The 20,069-nt window shown below is 40.1% G+C and overlaps 1 protein-coding gene across 1 annotated transcript in view; it reads left to right on the forward strand.

The window, feature by feature from the left end:
- The first annotated feature begins 762 nt into the window (after positions 1 to 762).
- Positions 763 to 20,069, forward strand: part of WSB2 (WD repeat and SOCS box containing 2) — a 35,947-nt gene continuing 16,640 nt past the window's right edge. The window contains exons 1-2 of the mRNA XM_001375087.5: positions 763 to 896; positions 14,317 to 14,485. Of these exons, the coding sequence (XP_001375124.3) occupies positions 857 to 896; positions 14,317 to 14,485 (209 nt within the window). The 5' untranslated portion in view covers positions 763 to 856. The remainder of the gene's footprint in view (positions 897 to 14,316; positions 14,486 to 20,069) is intronic.

The following is a 20,069-nucleotide window of genomic DNA, read 5'->3' on the forward strand; positions in this document are numbered from 1 at the left end:
AAACTGAGGCAGAGGTTACACGATTTGTTCAGGGTCGCTCCTAGTGCCTTCTCTTCTGAGATTACTGTCCATTCACCACGTACATATCTTCTTATTCGAGTCCAGTAACCATTTTCCTCCGCAATAAGGATGCTCTTGGAGGGCAGGGACTGTCTTTGCCTTTCTTTGTATCCCGTGGCACGTAACTAGGAGGTGCTTGGCAGATGCTGGTTGATTGGGTGGTGAACTGACTAGCGTCTGGCACGTAGTAGGTGCGTAATAAGTAATAATTGTTGATTTATTTCCCATCCAGTTGGCTGGTCAGTTCCTCTTACATCACCCCTACCTCGTGCCCAATTCGTCGCCCCGCCCCCTCAGGCACCGCCCCCTCCTTGTGATCCGCCCCCGTCTCCGCCTTTGTCTCGTGCCCCCGCCCCCGCCCGTGAGCCCCACCTCTAGCCACGCCTCTCGGGGAAATAGACCTTGTGCCCGCTCCTTTCTGATGGCTCCTACCCTCCCTCTCTAGTCATTTTCCCCTCCCCATCATCCCCGCCCCAGCCGGCACTCCCGCTTTAGCCTCGCCCCCTCGTCCCAGCGGCACGGCTACCTCTCCTCCCAGGAGGCGGTGCCGGAAGGAGGCGTCCTCCCGGCGCCCGCCCCGCGCCACGTGACGGGAAGCAGCTGTTGGCCGCTCCCGCGGAGGCGGGAGGGGCGGCGGGGCCGGGAGCGGAGGGGAGCCGGCGGGCGGCCGCCGAGGGCCCGGCCGGGAACGCCGCACCATGAGGGGCCGCCCCCGCTGAGGAACTCCGGAGAAGGAGGAGGAGGAGGAGGAGAACGAGAGGCGGAGGCCCGGGCCCAGCGCCGGCCCCGCGGCTTCATGGAGGCCAGGCCCTCTGCGGGCGGCGCGGAGGCTGGAGGTGAGAGGCGGCGGGGCCGGCCGGGGGCGCCCTCCTCCCGGGGAGCGCCCCCAGGGCCCTCCCATCTCCCCCACGTCGTGTCCACCCTCATGCCCCCCTTTTTCCATGTCTGTGCACCCCAATAGCCTCCGTGTTCTGTTTTGTGTTCCCCAATAATTTCCATTGCCCCAATAACCTGCCTATCTTGCTGTGTGCACCCCAAATAACCTTCATTGTCTCCCAATTCTTCCTGTATTATCGGAGCACTCAAATAAACTTCAGTGCCCCCAGTAGCTTTCCTGTCCAATTGTGTGCACTCTAACTTCCAGCGTCCCCAATATCCTCCCCATCTTGTGTGCACTCCAATAAATTCTAGGGTCTCTAATATATCCTGTTGTGTGCAACTCAATCCTCTAGTGTCCCCATAGCCTCCTGTGGCCTGTTGTGTACACTTAAGTAACCTCTAGTGTCTTTAATGTTATCTTGTACTCAAGTACTTCTGGTGTCCCCAATAGTCTCTTCTTCTGTTGTGTGTGTACCCCAGTAACCTTCAATGTCCCCCAAAACTTCCCCATCTTGTGTGTACCTCAGTAACTTCCACTGCCCTAATAATATCTGTCTTGTGTGTACCCCAGTAATCTCCAGTGTCTCCAATATTTATATCTTATTGTGTATTCCTATACTTCCAGGGTCCCTAGTAGTCTCCTGTGCCTCAAATGGCCCCAGTATCCTCCATGTCTGATTGTCTGCACCCCAATAATCTTTGCAGTGTCCTCAAAGGTCAAAACTAATAATTGTTGATTTTTTTTCTTCTGATTTCATGGTGACCCAGATTTCCTCCTTGAATGCTCCCCCTTCTGAGCCCTGGTCTTTCTTTGCTCTCATTGGGTTAGTCATCATCAGTATCCTCCCAGTCTTATTTGGTAGAACTCAGTAACAGTCTCCATCCTCCAAACTTCCCTAGTATCTTTTCTTTTGAACTTCTCTCATTTCATGGTAGTCCAAATTGCCTCCTTGAATTTCCTCTTTCATCCTCTATAGATATTTCCCCCAGGGTCATTTTCTTTGCTTTAACTATTTTAATCACCCCAATATTCCATTCCTTCCTCCCAAACCTTACTCAGGGCTTGCCTCCTTCCTCTCTTTCCAAGCCTCCCCACCATTGCCCTTGTTCTTCCATTTTGTTCACCCTGATAATCTGGCCTCTTTGATATTATATAACACACCTTCACTGTGATCTTTCATCTCTCAATAACCTTACTCCTAAATACATATTCCACCACAGTATTTTCCTTTCTCTCTTAATATGTATTGTGTGTGCTCCAAAAGCCAACTCCAGTGGGATCCTACCCACATATCACATTTCTCCAGATAAAAACTTCCCTCAGTATTGTCTTCATTCATTATCTTCTCTTATTATGCTCCCCTTTTTCTCCGACAGTAGTCTATTTTTCATTCATAGGATGGGATAGGGACCAGACCTATGATTTCACATATAGGATGAGAAATTCCTATCAGTCTACACGTTTTCTGTTGTGTGGAAGTCCAAGGAAGTTTCTTGATGCACTGAGAAGTATGGTCACTCCTCTGTGGTCATTTTGCCCCATGTGGGTCAGAAGCAAGACTAGACCTTGGTTCTACACCTACCCTTCTTTACATTACACTCTTGCACTTCTTCATCTTCGTCATCCATATCTCCCCTGAGTTTTATTTTTCTAGCCAGTTAACCCTTCCCCCCAATATTGGTGTAAGGAAAAACTTCCTCTCAATTCAAGCTATCCAGACTAATCTATTGGTTAGATCACCTTGGGAGGTGATAGGTTTCCCCTCATTGGGTGTTCAGTCAGAGGTTGGATGTCTGGACCACTTGGTGGGAATGATTTAGTCGGGATTCTTGTTCAGACATGAATTGATAAGATGACCTTGGAAGGTCCTCTTCCACTCTGGAAATTCTACAACATCTTCCTTCTCTCAATATCTGTGGGATTTTACATGTAGAGTTAGGAGAGATCTTAGAGACCATCTAGTCCAAACCCCTCAATTCATAGATAGGAAAACTAAAACCCAGAGGGGAGAAGTGACACACCCAAGGTCACCTAAGGGGAATTTTAACTATGTCCTGCTATTTCAATTCATTGTCCAATATTCTTGCAGAATGTACTCCTTCCTTCAATACACTGTTTACTTTCAGAATACAACCATCTAAAAACCTCATTCTTCTGATGTCCTGTACATTCTCAATACCTGTCCTTTTCTTCCTCTTCATCAAATCTGTGATTCTCTGGGGAAATATATCACTAATAGCTGACATTTCTTAGCACACCTCATTTGAACTCATTTGCCCTTTGAGGTGGTGGTACCCCTCATGGTGATGATACTACTAATATTTTTACCCCTGTTTTACCAGTGGGGAAACTGAGGTCTAGAGGTGATGATATACAGATAGGATTCAGCTCCAGGTTTCCTTAACTGTTAGGTGCAGGACTATTTCCACTAAACCACACTCTGAATTCCAACATCTTTCAAGGCCCTGTTCACCCTTAATATCTATCTGTCCCTAATTCCTCCTATCTTTAATCTAATTTCTTCTTTTCCATATCTTGTTCACTCCCAGTATTTGTCTAGCCTTACCTACTTCTTGTTTTCACATCTGTTGATCAGATTTCCCCCAGAAGATTGGGGGAAGCCAGAATAATCCTATCACCTGCACTCTATCCCCCAGGTTTTTTTTTTAAGTTTATTAATTAATTTAGAATATTTTTCCATGGTTATATGATTCATGTTCTCCCCCCACCCCACCCCCACCCTTTCCTGTAGCCAACGAGCAATTCCACTGGGTTTTACATGAGTCATTGATCAAGATCTATTTCCATATTATTGATAATTGCACTTGGTGATCCTTTAGAGTCTACATCCCCAGTCATATTCCCCTTGACCCATGTGATCAAGCAGTTGTTTTTCTTCTGTGTTTCTACTCCCACAGTTCTTTGGATGTGGATAGCGTTCTTTTTCATAAGTCCCTCAGAATTGTCCTGGATCATTGCATTGCTGCTAGTAGAGAAGTCCATTACATTAGATTGTGCCACAGTGTATCTGTCTCAGTGTACAACATTCTCTTGGTTTTGCTCCTTTCACTCTGCATCACTTCCTGGAGGTCTTTCCAGGTCACATTGTGTAATTAGAATTTTGTACCCCAGGACTCCCATTTCCCAGAATCCCACTTTCATCCTCATGTTATGTCCTTTATGTTTTGGAGAGAAAGTTTCTGTAACCTTCATCCTCCCTAGCTCTTTTCCCACCAATTTGGTGTGGGAAAACTTCTCTTTACTCATGCTTTACTTTTGTCATTTTTTTTCCTTTGCTTCAAGTGATTATTAATAAATCTTATAAAATATACTTGGAGTTATTGGATATTAATTTTAATCTTACAGCATGGAATTCCTTCTGTTCATTATTCCTTTTAGCACAATAGATCATCACCAACAGATACCACAATTTGTTCAGCCATTCCCCAATCAGTGGGCATCTCTTCATTTTCCAATTTTTTGTCACCACAAAAAACACAGCTATAAATATTTTTTGTACAGGTCTTTTTCCTTATGATCTCTTTGGGGTATAAACCCAGCAGTGGTACGGCTGGATCAAGGCAGTCTTTTGAAGCCCTTTGTATCCCCCAGTTTTTTGACTGACCACTTTCTCCAGGGAAACTCCTGAGATCTACCAAGCAAAGGTGGTTGTGGGAGGCTATCATGGGAATGAATTTTTTCTAACTACTTCAGAACCAAATGGGGAAGATAGGGTATGTTCCTCATTTGGTCTTTGTCTTAGTGTCAGTGACTAACTTCTTCCCTTTTGGAACTAGTTCAAAGGCTACAGTTAGTTACTTATTTGAATTACTCCCAGGAGCTGTTAATTTGTAGGATCCCAGTCACTCCTTCTGTCTCCTGCATAGTCAAATTTGTCTCTTAAGAGATTTGGCTACTTGCTGGTTATACAAGATAAAAATCTATACAATGCCATAAAAATGTGTTTTATTACAATTTCTGATTTCCTGATAATACATGGTTTGCTTGGTAGTGAGTTCTTGTGTCTGATAGTATAATGTTAGAGTGGGAAGAGAGTCTTGCCTAAGTCAAATAGGTAGTATTTTGCAGGTGTGGTATTAAACCTAATTCCTCTTGACACCAAATGCCTCCATGCTTTTTCTGCTGCTCTAGCATCCCTTTGGAGAATACTAGATTTTCCACATACAAAGATTAATCCATATACTTGCCTGTCACAATACTTACTGCAGTTTGGATAAACTAACATAACTTTTGATTGGTTCAAAAACTCAAAGCTTGTAGGTAGATACTTGTTTTGGGAGATGGGAAAGTACAGATGAATTAATCCTGTTTTAGTCATAAAATGTGAACATGCGTTGAAACATGCTAAGACTGGTTTTGATTAGAAGTATAGAGGAAAAGGCAACATCTAAATCAATGGTTCCCAAACTTTTTCTTATCAGGCCTCCTTTGCACTTAAAAATTATTGAAGATCTTCCCAGAGAATTTTTGTTGATGAAGGTTATATCTATTGGTATTTGTCACATTAGAAATACAAGTCTTAATATTATTATGAAAATATTTTTGGCTTTAGGGGTCCTCTGAAATCATCTTGTTAAATTATACTGTTTGGTTATCCAGATGTAGGTGGCATCCTGGACTCCTCACTCTCACCTCTTCATATTCAATCTTCTACCTATGGTGCCAACTACAATCTCAAATTGCCTTCCCTAATCCCTCTTAATTCCAGTGTTTTCCTTTTTTTTACTATTTATCCTGTCTATAGCTTGTTTTATGTGTATATTTGTTTATGTGGCATCTCCTCTATTAGGTTGTAAGTTCCTTGAGGACAAAGAATTGTCTTTTGTTTCATTTTGTATCTTCAATGCTTAAGCACTGTGTCTGACCCTTAGGTATAGTATAGTAGTAGTCTCACAGTAACCAAGGATGACGATTGTCTTTGTGCGCTTTCATCTATGGTGTATAGATGAGTGTGCACAAAGACACCTGTGCGTGAAGGAGATTTAAGTGGTAAAGTCGGTGCACAGAGACAGTCCCACTCTCTCGGCATTGGAAGCCTGGGTCCAGTGGCATGAAAAGTCGTTACACCTGGAGACTTCCTCAGCTGCATTGGATGGCCATGTTGTCCTTTGTGCTCCAACACGCCTTCAGCACCCACAGTGCTTTGCTGCGTCGCCCTCTCAGCCGTTGAACCTACTTATTGGTTTCTTCTGCCTGTTCTGCTGAAACAGTCTTCACATGCTGGGTGAGCAAAGCCCTGGTTCACCAGGGGTCCACGACGCCCCGATGGCTACCCTCACAAGGTTTAGCCGGCCTGTCGAAGCCGTTGCCCGGGGTTTGACCGCTGCCGCATGCTAGCAGCTACTGGGAGCCACAAGTGAGAGCTGGGTGTCAGGTGAGGGTCAGAGGCTGGAGAGCTGCCCTAGGAGGGTACGACAAGCCCTCCATACCAGAGATATTACCCCTCCCTGAACACCATACACTCCCGGCAAAGATAAATGAACTACATAAATGAACTACCATTTATATGGGAAAGTATATAGCCTTCTTCAGCAGTATAACACTATATAAATTTAAGATTTTACTATCATCCCCATTTGGGGACCTTTAGGTAGACATTTAATAAATGTTTTATTGAGTGAATGAAAGTTGGTGGTGAAAACCGTCGTTCTGGAATATTTCATTATTTTAATGAAAATAAAGATTGAACTATAGTTCAGTTTTCTGGGGGAGGAGGATGGAGAATGCTTAACTGTGGGATTCTGGTTGGTTTGATTAAAAATAAGGATTACAGGTAGATTTGTTGGTTTTAAATCAGGACATTTTCTTGAGGCATTTATTGCTTTTTATTTTGAGAGATGGCATTTTTTTTCTTTTGGTTTCCAGAAACAAGGTAGATATTCAGGGAAATTTGCGGTAGCAGTTTTGCTAACCTTCTATCTGGGTTATCTGATGGTTTTCTTTTTACTTCATACCTAACTGATAAAATGCTTTTTTGGGGGGGAGATCCTGCCTCTTAGTGTTAGATGAAGTCATGTAGAGTGTTGCATTCAATAGCTTCTTTCTTCAAAAAAATAAATTTTTCTTAAAATTACTTTTTTTTATACCATAGTCACTGTATTCTCCAGATTCTTTCTACCTTATAGAGCACCACCTCACATAGCAAGTTATATTTTTTAAAGACAAAAATGGAGGAAAATAGTATATCTGATTAATATATCAGAAAATTCTGGAAATATGTGCAGTGTGCTTTACTCATAGACCTCACATCTTCACAAGAAAGGGGTGGTGGGGTTAAAGGTGTTAAACCCATATCTTTCAAGCTGTGTTTGTTCTTTTTTAGTTCCACAATATTCATATTTTATTTTTTGGTGTGTTCCTTTCCGTTTACATTATTGCCATTCTTTGTAAGACCTGACTTCCCTGAATCATTTCATGTATGCCTTTCCATGCTTTTTTTGTATTTATCATATTTATCATTTCTTACGACATAGTAATATTCCATTACATTCATGTACCACAGTTTATATACAGATTCCCCAACTGATGGTTGCCAACATTGTTACCAATTCCTTGTTATAACAGAAAGGTTTCTATAAATACTTTGGTGCACATGGGGACTTTTTTCCAATGACCTCCGTGGTGCATTAGCCTAGTAGTGGAATCTTTGGGTCAGAGGTATGGACATTTTAGTCACTTTTTTGCATAATTCCAAATTCAGAACTCCCATTGATTTTTTTATTTTCTTTTAGTTTTTTTTTTAAATTTTCTTATCGTTCCCTGATGTCTTATGGATTCATTAACTTTTATTTGTCCAGTTCTAATTTCTAGGGAATTATTGTCTTCCTTGAGTTTTTGTGTTTCATTTTCCATTTGGCCAATCCTACTCTTCAAAGAGTAGTTTTCTTTTTTTCTTTTTTTTTTGGCCTCCATTTTCATTGGGTCCATTCTATTCATTAGGGAGTTGTTTTCTTAAATATATTTTTGTGCTAACATATCTTTTTGTCCTGTTCTAGTTTTAGATAGTTGATTTCTTCAGTGAATTTTCCCCTCTAGTTGTTTAGTTTTTCTGTCAATTTTCTTATTACATGTTTTTTTTTTGTTTACTTCTTTTTAAGTTCTTCTAGGGGTTCTTTTGGAGTCTATCCTTTTACTCTTTACTTTGAGGCTTCACTTGTCTTCTTTATGGCATTGCTATATGTTATTTCTGTAATCTAAGCCCCATTGCCTTATCTATCTGCTGAAGTTCTTTTCTGTTCCTGGGGTAGAGGGAACACTGTTCCAAGCTTGCAAAGTACTGGTACTTCTCTGGTACTTGGGATAGGCTTCTTTATTTAGGCCTGGTTGCCTTTGTTTCCACAGTGTGTCTGTCGAGGGTGGTGGCCTTGTAGGCTTGTTCTGGGTAGGCTTTTAGCTGTTTTGTCCATCTAGATTTGGCATCCCTGTTATTTTGTGGGTGGGTTGGGCTGGTCCTCCCTTTGCTGCTTCCTTTCCCGTGCCAAGTGTTTATGGGCCGGGCCTTGGACTCTGATGCTTCAGGTACTCTGCTGCTCCCTGGGAATGACTAGTTTCCTTCAGTTTATTGGAGCCCCACTCTGCTTCCTGTCGCCTTAGGTGTGGGAGCGAGTAGGCTTTTGCAGTTCTCTTGGTCCCCCACTCTGTTCCCTTGCTGCTTTAGGCACTTTGCTGCCATGTGGGAGTGAGTAGTTTTCTAACCTTGTCTGCTTTCTATACCTGGGTTGAGTGGCTTGGATGGGACTTATTTCTGTTCTACAGCTTCCTTGTCTTTGGTGGAGTTGCTGTGTGTTGGGCTGGTCAGAGTTCTGCTGCTGGTTCTTATTGTCAACATGGAAATCTAGAGATTCCCAGTTTATTTAGTTGGGAGGTAGAAACCTCCGGTTTTGACCTTGTCACAGGAGAGTTTCCCCCTGAGGGAAGGTCCCTCTTCACCAGACAATGGACATCCAGGTAGTTTGGGTGGGAACAGCTAATCCCACCCAATATTAAGCATCCCTTTTGTCCCAATGGTTTCTCCCCCTAGGCTAAGGTCCATGACTTAGGTGACCCAGCCCTAGGCTGAGTCTTTCCCTTTTGTGTCCATTGTAGGGCATCAGCCCCTCACTGTTATTCCTGTCTGGAACTCCTCATTTTCCTTTCTTACCATTGTAGAGTCAGTCAACTGTCCCTCTCACTCCAAGCCCCCAGATCACCTAGAGTGGTATATAGGCTCCCCAAGTCCATCCTGAGTCAGTGGCACTCCCAGGGGCTGGTGACCAGGGCGTCTTGACTCTGTGCAGTCTTGGGAAGCAGCTCTGTTGTCCTATTGGTAGCCCTAACCCCTTTTCCCTTGATTAAAGAGTGATTTTGACTATTTAATTGTTCTGTGTTTTTTCTAGTTGACAGGGGTGAGATCAATATTCTATACTTCTACAAATTTTCTTTTAAAAAGTCTTTGAATGTTAACTGGCTTGAACCACTGGTATAACTAAAAGGCAATTTCTTGGCACTGTAGATAAAGTAGCAGGCATCAGGTCAATTCAGACAATAGACATTCACTTCAGCTTTGGCACAGTAGGGAGCTCTGAAGGGTCCTGAGTTCAATCCTCAGTAAAGAGGGTGTGATATACTGGGAAAGGCTTCTGGAGACAAAAGAGCTACTTGACTTTGGATGGGGTCTGCCTCCCACCTGAAGTGGATGTCTATTGTCTGGTGACCTCTCCTGTGACAAGGTCAAAACCTGGGCTTTCTACCCTCAAACTAAATAAACTGGGGATTTCTATATTCCATGTTGACATTATAAATGCTGTGTTGTCTGGGCTTCTCTCTCCTTATGCCAGTGAGACATGATCCTCCTCCTGCTGCCCTTTGTTTTGATGTGGTTTGTTTCCTTTTTGTGTATTTGTGTGAAGGGATTGGGAGAGAGGAGTGTCCTTTATTCTGCCATCTTGGCTCCTGGTGTACCTCCCATTAATTTTCAGACAAAGTTAGTCTAAGGGAAGTGCACCTAAATTAATTTAGCCTTATAAAAACTTTTTTTTTAACTATGTCTAAGGAAATGTACTGGCCTTAATGATTTTGTGGGCAGAGATATTAAGAGCTTGTGAAAATAATGTGAGTTGTTGATTTTCCTTTTCAGTTAAAATAAAGGTATGGGCTAGAGGTCTTACCATTATTGACAATAAATCTGCATTCATTGAGTTGCCTTAAGCTCCTAAGTCAAAATGGACTTTTATTTTGTATCCAACTCAGGGCCTTGCAGCTTTGCATTTGTTCATTTGACCTGATTGTCCATACAGATTCTAGTACTTAAATAACACTGATGCTGATACAGCTTTTCCAAGGAAAAGGTTTTCCCAGAAGAGTTTCATTGAATCCAGTGTCTCTTGTTAGGCTTATATTTTGTCATGGCATGTCCCCAGTAACTAGGATTAGATTTGATCATAGAGCTGGAATGATAGGAAGCTCTGTGAGTAGAGGAAAGGGGTTGGGTGGAGGAGATAGTGTGGAAAAAGAAATTATGAGGTTTGGCAACTAATTGTACCTATGGATAAGGGAAAGTGAATGAAGAATCCATTCTAACCCTGAAGTTATAAACCCGGAACACTGGAAGAGCTGTGGTGTTTTTGATAGAAATAGAGAATTTTGGAAGAAGCATATGTTAACAGGGAAAAATGGGGTCTCTTTTTGTTCATGTTGAATTTTAGATGTCTCTGAGACATCAAGCTTGAAAATTCCAATAGACAGCTGATGTTACTAGTCTGAAGCTTGGGGGAGAGATTGTGGCTTGATATATAGATCTGGGAGTCATTGAGATGATCATTAAACCTCTTTACCGGAGGGCTGATTATGGCCCAGGGAACTAGGGTTGAGACCTAGGATGGAACACCCACAGTTAAGAGATTTGTTATGGATAAAGATTCCAGAAAGAAGACTGAGGACTGTTTAGATGGGGAGGAGGAAAACCTGGAAAGAGGATTATCATGAAAGCTGGGAGAGGAGAGAGAATCAAGGAAGAGAAAGGTTGGTTAAGGGTATCAAATGCAGCAGAGTTGAAGGATGAGAACTGAAAAAAGAAAACCAGGTTTTGCAATAAGAGATTACTGTTAATGCTGGAGAGTTACCTTTGGAGTTGAGTGATGAGATTAGAAGACAGTTTGAAAAGAATTAAAAGGATGAAAAGAGAGGAAGCAAAGATAATGAGTATAGAAAGCTTTTCTAGGAGGTTGGCCTAGAAAGGGATAGGCTAATATTGAATGAGATCTTGCCCCAGATTTCTTGATGCTTACTATACCACTGTTATTGAGTACATAATTTATATACAGAGTGGATTTAATATTATTTGGAGAAAAGCATTCTTAGAATACCAGAGTAAAGAAAATAGGAATTGTTAAAAAAAACACTAAACAAACAACACACACACATTTTTGTTTGAGATATGTTTGAGATATGTGTTGCCAAGTGAATTATTCATTTTATTCTCCTTTCATCTGTAGTAGTGTATTTTGTATATACAGATGTGCAAATGAATCTATATAAATTCAGATGTAACACATAAAATTATACATCTCTAGACACATCTATATTATGTTAGCTGAATCAGTAATGAAATCTGGAGACTTTGCAAGAAATTCATAAGCCACTAATTGAACTCCCTTAGTACATATTAAGTTTGATTAATAAAAATTGTCTTGCAGTATAACTTTTCAGGTGCATACCTCTTTATAAAGTGAGATACATATGCATATTTTTATATGATAGTTAGCCTTATTGGTCAGAAATTGTAAATTTACTAAGATATATGTGTATGAATATATGTGCATACATACATATATATTTACATATATGAGTAATATATAAATGTATATGTGTATGTGTCTTATCTAGCCTAGGCCCCCACAGGTTAATCCTGTATTTCTTCACTAAGGTTGTGCTCTGATGCTTTATCGTATTGTGGACTTGTGATCCATAGTTTAATGAATCATGTTTTAGGGTTCCCTTCCCCTTTTGTAGATGAGGTGAAGTAACTTGCCCAAGGCCATGTAGTCAGTTCAGTCAATGGGTTGAGACTCTTGCGTTCTTCAGATCCCACCTTTTCTCCCATTTTCCGGTACATCTTGGCCATTTCCCTTTTTAAAGTTTGCCAGAGGACTCTGGATAGCTCTTCCAAGCTTGATAGGCTTCAGGTTTTGTCTTGTGACAGACTTTGTCCTTTGTACGTTAACCTTGTTAAATTGTATCATGAGAATGTTAGCTGCTGGGTAATGATTTATTTTTATTTTTGTTGTGACCATTTATGAAAATTCTTTTTGTAGGAGATCTACATTCTCAAAGAAGCCCAAGTAGATGTCATCCAGTCCCCCTGGTTTATAGATAAAGAAACTGAGAGATAGAATGGACTTTCCTAGGCTTATATAGGTTTTATGTAACAGAGTTGGATTTTGAACCCATCTTACTGCTTCAGATCCAATTCTTTTCTCTCCAGATCATCCAGAGGGAATACCTGTGTTAACTGAATCACAGGTCTTTGGTAGCATGGAAGTGATCCTTTATCAGCCAGACTAAATCAACATCCAGTAATGGTTGAACCATTAACTGCATGAATTATAGGACAAGTGTAAAGGCCAGGCTGGATTTTACATTTGAGACTTCCAAGATTAGACTGAGCTAAAAGGAACCTTGGAGGCTCTTTAGTCCAGTTCAGACCTTACCAAGAAGCCCATCAAATATATCCCTAGTGAACAGTCATCCACATTCTCCTAGAAGTGGAAACGTGGGAGTGAGGATCTGGAGTCAGGAAAACCTGAATTCAAATCCTACCTTACCAGCTTTGTGACCTACCCCAGGAAGGGGGTCTTCTCTCAGTGTGTTTCCTCCTCTGTAAAATGGAGAAAATAGTATCGGCCTCACACGGTTGTTGTATATTTCAGATAACACCTCAAAGTGCCATATGATTGCTAGCTCTTAAACGACTGCCAGTGAGAGCGAACTCAACTTCTAAAACAACAGCCCATTCCCTTTGGGGAGAGTTTTCATTGTTAAGAAATGCTTCTTATCCTAAATCTGTATCTTTGTTGCTTTCCCCTTTGATCTTTCGGGGACCAAATAGAAAAATAAGGCTACTTCCTTTTCTGACATAATCCTTCAAGTACTTGTCATGTTCCTTCCCAGTTATCTCTAGAACTAACACACACACACACACACACTTTACACTCTTACCTTCCATGTTAGAATCAATATCATTTATTGATTCCTAGGCAGAAGAGTGGTAAGGGCGGGGCAATAGGGGTTAAATGACTTGCCCAGGGTCACATAGGTAGGAAATGTCCGTGGTCAGATTTGAACTTAGCACCTCCTGTCTCCAGGTGCCTGCCTGACTTTCAATCCACTGAGCCACCTAGCTGCCCAGAACTACCACCTATTACTCAGTTTTCATTTGGCATGTTCTCAAGTCCTTTGACTATCCTATATGTCATCTATAGAAATCTCCAGCTTTCCCAAAATATGATGTCCTGAATTAGGCCAGATGCACTGCACATGTGGTCTTAACAGGGCCACAAATATACCAGAACTTTCCCTTCCCTCATTCTGGATGCTTTGCCTTTGATTATAGCTGTCTAGGGCAGCTATAGGCCTCCATAGTATATTGTCATATGGTCAGCTTATTTTATTACCCATGAGTTGCTGCTGCCCTTGCTGGTATTCAGGTCTTTGGGATTCATTTGCCAAATGAGGGGGTTTGACTTTCCATATCTGAAGTTCTGTGATCACTGAAGAGTGGTTTAGGGTGTATAGTAGAAGTGAACATACTCATCAGTATTGGCTGCCTTTAATTGATTAACATAAAATAAACTACATGAGAATTCAGGTTTCATTTATTCCTTTCTTCTATTTCTTTCTTCTCCTTGGGCCTTTTCATTGATTAGAGAAGTCATAGGTCTCTGATTCTCTTAAAATCTTTGTTTTTCTGAAAGCTTGGAATCTGCAACTTCCTTAACATCCTAATACATTCATGGTTTTATTCCTGCTATTGTCCTCTTTTTGGCATTCTTTGGAAAAGGAAGCATTTATATGTAATATTCACCTGTACAAAGGTTAGTCGTTAAGTCATGTCTAACTGTTAGCCTGCACTGCCCAGAGTTTGAGTAACTAGGATGGAATGTAACCTGTGACTCCTGTGTATTGCACTTGGACACTGAAATAAAAATCCATGAAGAAAGCAGAGATAGCCCCAGGGTAATATATTTATAGAATTTCTCTTACCTCTCGGAACTTAACAGCTAAGTTAGTGAGAATATGTTCTTTGGGGCTTCAGGTTCAAATACAGCTTTGGTTATTAGAAATGAGTGTTTAAAGTATGATGCCATTTTCTTCCCCAGAGGTTCCTCTGCTGCTGGCTGAACTGAAGCCAGGGCGCCCACACCAGTTTGATTGGAAATCAAGTTGTGAGACCTGGAGTGTTGCCTTTTCCCCTGATGGTTCTTGGTTTGCCTGGTCTCAAGGACACTGTATTGTCAAGCTGATTCCATGGCCTCTTGAGGAGCAGTTGTAAGTAGTATGCCATCTTCTTCTAAAAGGGAAGGGGTTCTTAAAATACTGAAGCCGGTGGTTTTGATGATTTATTATGACCGTAGGCCCTCTTTAAACCTTTAAAAACAATCCTTTCTTATGTATTCCTGTTGCAAGAATGGAGAAGCTGAAAAATGGTCCCCAAATTTATGACAGTGGATAAAGGAGAATTAATATCCCACCTGAGCGTTTCGACAAATACTCATTAAATACCTATCTTTTGCATGGCATCTTTAGGCATTACTGTTTTGTAGGTTCTAGTTTTAGATGTGGGTGGGACCTAAGAAATCATCTAGATTAACTCCTTCATTTTGTAGAGACTCAGAGAAATGAGGCAGCTTTCTTGAGGTCCCACAGCTAATAAGTCAGAGAGACGGTATTTGAATTGAGATATTCAGGCTTCAGATCCAACACTTTCCATGTACTGGGTTAAGGTACTAACCTTTTTAAGGTTAGCCAAATTCAGAAACCAAGAAGTCAAAAGTTTACTAATAGTCTGTTGTAAGGGGCAATTAGGCAGCTCACTGGATAAAGCACCAGGAGTTGGGGGATTAGGGGGACAGACCTAGATTCAAATCTGGCCTCAGATACTGCCTGGCTTTGTGACCTTGGGCAAGTCACATAATCCCTAGTTACTTAAGCCTTACCCTTGCTGTCTATCTTAGGGTTGTTACTAAGACTGAAAGTAAGGATTTAAAGAAAAAATCCATTGTGGAATAAGTAGAATCTATAGTTGCATTCCATGAACTCCTAGGTCAAATGTCTGTCTTTCTGGGTTACTGATTTTGTCCTGGCTTGACTCTCTGGAGTAGTCATGATTCTTAGAGTTAGTCATTTGTATTGCTTTTGTACCTGACACTTTAGAAGCTTTAGTTTCTATAAAACTTATTTCCAAAGCAAGTCTCTTCTTTCTATTCCTTTCAAAACTAGGACTTATTGCTAGGTAGGTATAGATTGGAGGGACAAATATCAAATTAAGATTTGAGAGAATTGGGCTGTAATTCCTTGCTCTTTCTAAGCTATATGTATCTAAGGGCAAGCCAGTTAAATTTGGGAGAATGAAGAATTTAGTATCCCTATAAGAACAGCTCAGAGTTAAATGAGGGTAAATGGGAACCGGCTATGATTTCCTTGGATTGCGATAGGTGTGTCCTCTTTGACCATATATGATAGATGAAAATCTGAATGGATAAAAAAATCTGTTCAGCAAATTGTTTACTTTGTTAAAGAATACATCATATTGTGTGCAGTGGCCGTCCAGCCACTATTCAAGAAACTGGGAAGCCATCAATCAAAATACAGTTGTTTATTGAGTGAGAGAGAGAAAAACTTGGGGAAAAGTCCCTCACATCCTTGACCTGCTACCTACTCCATTGGAACTCCCTCTCCAACTCCAACAGAATTGAATTGGAACACTCTCTTGTCAGTTAGAGGTTCTAATTTACATAACCACATTTTCTGTTAGAACACTGGTCAGGGTTTAGTTAGATGTTCCTTTTTTTTCTTTTTTTTGCATGGTCAAAAATCTCCTTTATTAATTACATGTAGGTACATGGGAGACAGAATCACAGACTCAAGTCTGATCTGGACAACAAAAATCTCTCAACGGGTGGAGCAAAGCAAAGCTTTTTCACAATTTTGGGGAGAAAGGATGAAATTATGGGAGATGAAGCAATGAGACTATAGAACTGTTCACAAAATTAATGTAGATTTGTAAAAGTAAACCACTGAGGCTTAGCAAGCTCCTCCAGGGTATTCAAAGAAATATTCATGGATATTATTTAGAGGTTCTAATTTGCATATTCACTCAGAATGCAGATAGTACATGGGGTAAGGTTTACAGAAACTGGAGAAAGCACAAATTTATTAACATCTTAAAGTATCAACTTGAAGGACACATTCCACAATCCCAAAAATACTTTGTATAGTAAAGACATGTTATTTCTGTCTCACTCCCCTTGTATTCTAAATGGAGTGAGGCAATCCTAGGAGAGATCAATTTTATTGGGGTCCTAAGAATATTCATTTTGTATATATTTGGATAATTGGATATATTAATAACTTTCTACAGATCCTCTGATTTTAATTTTCAAAATTGTGTTATTCTCCCCATATGTAACAAAAATTAATAACATTACTAGCTAGACATGCTCCATCTTCAGATGTCTTCAAGACAAATCTTGCTTACAGAAACTTGCTCCTTCAGCTCCAAGTTCTTTGCATTAACTTTGGAGATGCTTTTGCTAAAAAGAAATCTTTGCAAGGCAAATTTCAATCCATACTTAGCTAAAGCTAACACTTTGATAAATTCTGATCTTCAACTATTGACTTATTTTCTTGTTTTGGGAAATGGAAATTTTCATTTCACAATTTACTTTTGTGCTGATAGGAATTTGTCACAAAGGAAAGGCCATGGAAAGGTTATAACTGTCCTCATGTCTTAAAAAGGGCACATTGTCTGACTTCTCTATAGGTGGAAGCTGTCACTGGCTCATTATACAACTTTTTCACTCAGGGATCATCAAAATTCAATTTGCCTTACTTGAGTCAGGAGGGTCCTGTTTTAGCTTCAGACTGAGATTGCCTTTCCCAACTTCTCCCAAGGGCCTTCACTTATCCTCGTAGTACCTCCATCCTCTCTTTTTGTTGATTCATCAGTCACCAGACAGCCATATTTGGATTTCAAGCTTACAGTAGCCTCAATTGAGATCCCCAAAGCCTTTTTACCTTAAATGACAAATCTTGCTCATTGTAGCTCAGAGAAGTGCAACTTCTCAGTAATCTAATTTCACTATTTTAAGATTCCATAACCCAAACAAGCTTCTCAAAGCCTTACATGTTTACAAATAAAATATCTATCCTTTAATTTTTTGTTCCTCAAAAAAAGACTCTCCTGTTTTTACCATAGATCTAACTGGAAATATCTTACATTTATCCACTTTTCTGAGAACACTCAGGATTATACAACTTGTCCCTCTTTCTTGGTAAGGAAGGAGATAAAGCAGTTAATTGCTTAAGCTTTCTAGTCTCTAAAACATCTACTTTACCAAGTATCCTGTTACCTGCCATTTGTAACTTAAAAGAGCCCAGATTATGAATCTTATTAACAATGCACTATCCATATACACAATATAGAAATATCTTTTGCATATTGTCTTATCCAATTCACTTCAAACATTAATTTAGTTTGCAGTACAAATCATAAATCATTTGTGGTTCAATACAAATCACATTCTAACAAATTGCGTCTAAACACATGTTCATATCTAAACACTAGTTTACATTTTAGCATAATAATTCCAGTACAAAGTACATATTTTGGCAACAATATCACAATTTATTCACAAATCCAGAAATTCTCCCAACAATACTCCAAACTCTTAGTACAGGTTCCATCTCAAATCAGTAAAATTTACAACTTCTCAATCCCAGTGATCATTACATTTTCACTTGGTGCTCACTACAATAGCACATATACCAAAATATTTCCACATTTTCATTTGTAAACCCAACAATTTAGATTATACAGAATCTTCTTAAAATTACACATTGCATTAAACCCTCATTTTTCATTAAACAGCCAGCAAATAGTAGGCCAATCATGCTGACTACCCATGTCATTTCAATCCCCAACTTCAGTTTACTTAAGTACAAACATTTTAGGCATGCTCATCTCTAACCATAAATCTCAGTGGGGATATACAGCTTTCTTACTACTAAAACAGAATAAAACCCTTCTGGAATCTTATTAACTGATAAACAATTTGCAACAGTGAATTACTTTTATATTCACTTTACTTAGTTCCACAAATACATTCTAGAACTCATTTGTGATTTTCTGAATTCACAAACATCAACCTTAAAATTTATTCCTAAGTAAAAATCCAATTATAAGAGTGAAACATCTCTCTCTACTGGCCATCAGAGGAAGGAGGAGGAGCAGTATTGAACACCTTTTTTTCAGCCTCTGTCTTCTTAGAACAGAAAGCAACATGAAAAATTCCCTTTCACAGGAGTATTCTTTTTGAATTCCTTAAACTTATTCTCTAGTCTCTCAGCGCCTTTATTTTTCTGGAATAATGGAGGAGACCAAGTACCTCATTAATCAGATTTTCTTCTTCCAAAGCTTCCCCCGTATGCACACATGACCCAGAACATGGACTTATTACCAAAGACAGATAACACAGACAGTTAAAACATATTCCAGCCTCTGTCTTCTAGAAAGAGCAGAGAACAAAATGCAAAATTTCCTCAACTCCAGCTTTCCTAGCTTCTTCATCTGCTAATGTATCCCCTCTGACTTCAAGGGAATTGCCCTTTTGATGTACATTCATGTGGATCACAGCCAATTGTTCTGACTCCAACATATTTTCAAGTACTTTCTCTAGCAGCTCAATATGTGCTTCTCCTTTCTTTTTGTAAGGGTTAAATGTAGGAGTTTGACAAAGTGAGGAGAGCAGTTTAATAAAACTTTGTTTAATTTAGAAAGAAGTACAGATGGAAAGATAGAAAAGAGAAAAAGAGAGATCATTAATCTTATTACCCTATAAATCTACCTAAACTAAATCACTAGTAAATAATTCCCAATAACTACCTAAAATTTCCTTATACTATCTCTAATTGTCTTCTCATGACAGGTTCTGCCTGGCACACCAGGCCTAATCTATTCTATCTGCAAAATATTAACTAACCAAAACAATAAACAGCCAGCTGTCACCAGCCAAGTGCCAACAACCCCTTTCCTGAGAGCCAGACCCCCTGCTCACTAGAGATCCTAGAGGCAAAAGCCCCTTCCTTCAGCAGCTGCCTTTATCTCCTCACTGACCAACTGCCACTTCCTCCCCAGTGTCCTGGTCTCCTTGTGAAAAAACTAAAATTAAATCTCAAATAATAAAATATTAAATTTTAGGAGATTTATTAGTGATCATTAGAAATAAAGGAATAAAAAGGTAACAAATAAAAAAGACCACATGCCCGCCTTACTGTCACCAAGCTCGTTGTCATTATGCCAAAGAGGGTGGGACCCTCCACTTCCCAGCCTAATATCCCATCTACAGGAAGTGTGTAAGGACAGGAAGTCAGTGGGCTCCGGGGAAATGTAGTTCTTTTTTATACATTCCTCCATGAGATCCATGGAAGATGAGTCTCTCCAATGGAACTTGTAAACATAACCAACTTTGAAATTACAATAATTTGAGGATAAGAGGAAAAGAGAACAAAACCAATGATTGCTAGGTGCATTGACAAAAAGCCAGTTGGGGGAAGTCCCCTTTGGCATAAGAGTATATATACAAAACAAATGCATTCAACCCCACACAGTTCAAATCACCCCATCCCAAAGTTCACTCTGGATCTTCTGGTGCAGCATGTGGTCTGTGCAGACATCTTAATGGTGCCTTCTCCACACAGTTCACTTTCTGAATTTGGAGAGGTAGCATGTTTCTTATCCCAAAATTACTCTCAAAAAGAATTTAAACTTTGCAATTTAGAACAATAATAATAATAATAATAATCCCCCCTGAAGAGGGTGTTAAAAATCACAGGGATCCATTAGGAATGCATG

This window comes from Monodelphis domestica, chromosome 3 (assembly GCF_027887165.1).
Source record: "Monodelphis domestica isolate mMonDom1 chromosome 3, mMonDom1.pri, whole genome shotgun sequence".
Taxonomy (NCBI): domain Eukaryota; kingdom Metazoa; phylum Chordata; class Mammalia; order Didelphimorphia; family Didelphidae; genus Monodelphis; species Monodelphis domestica.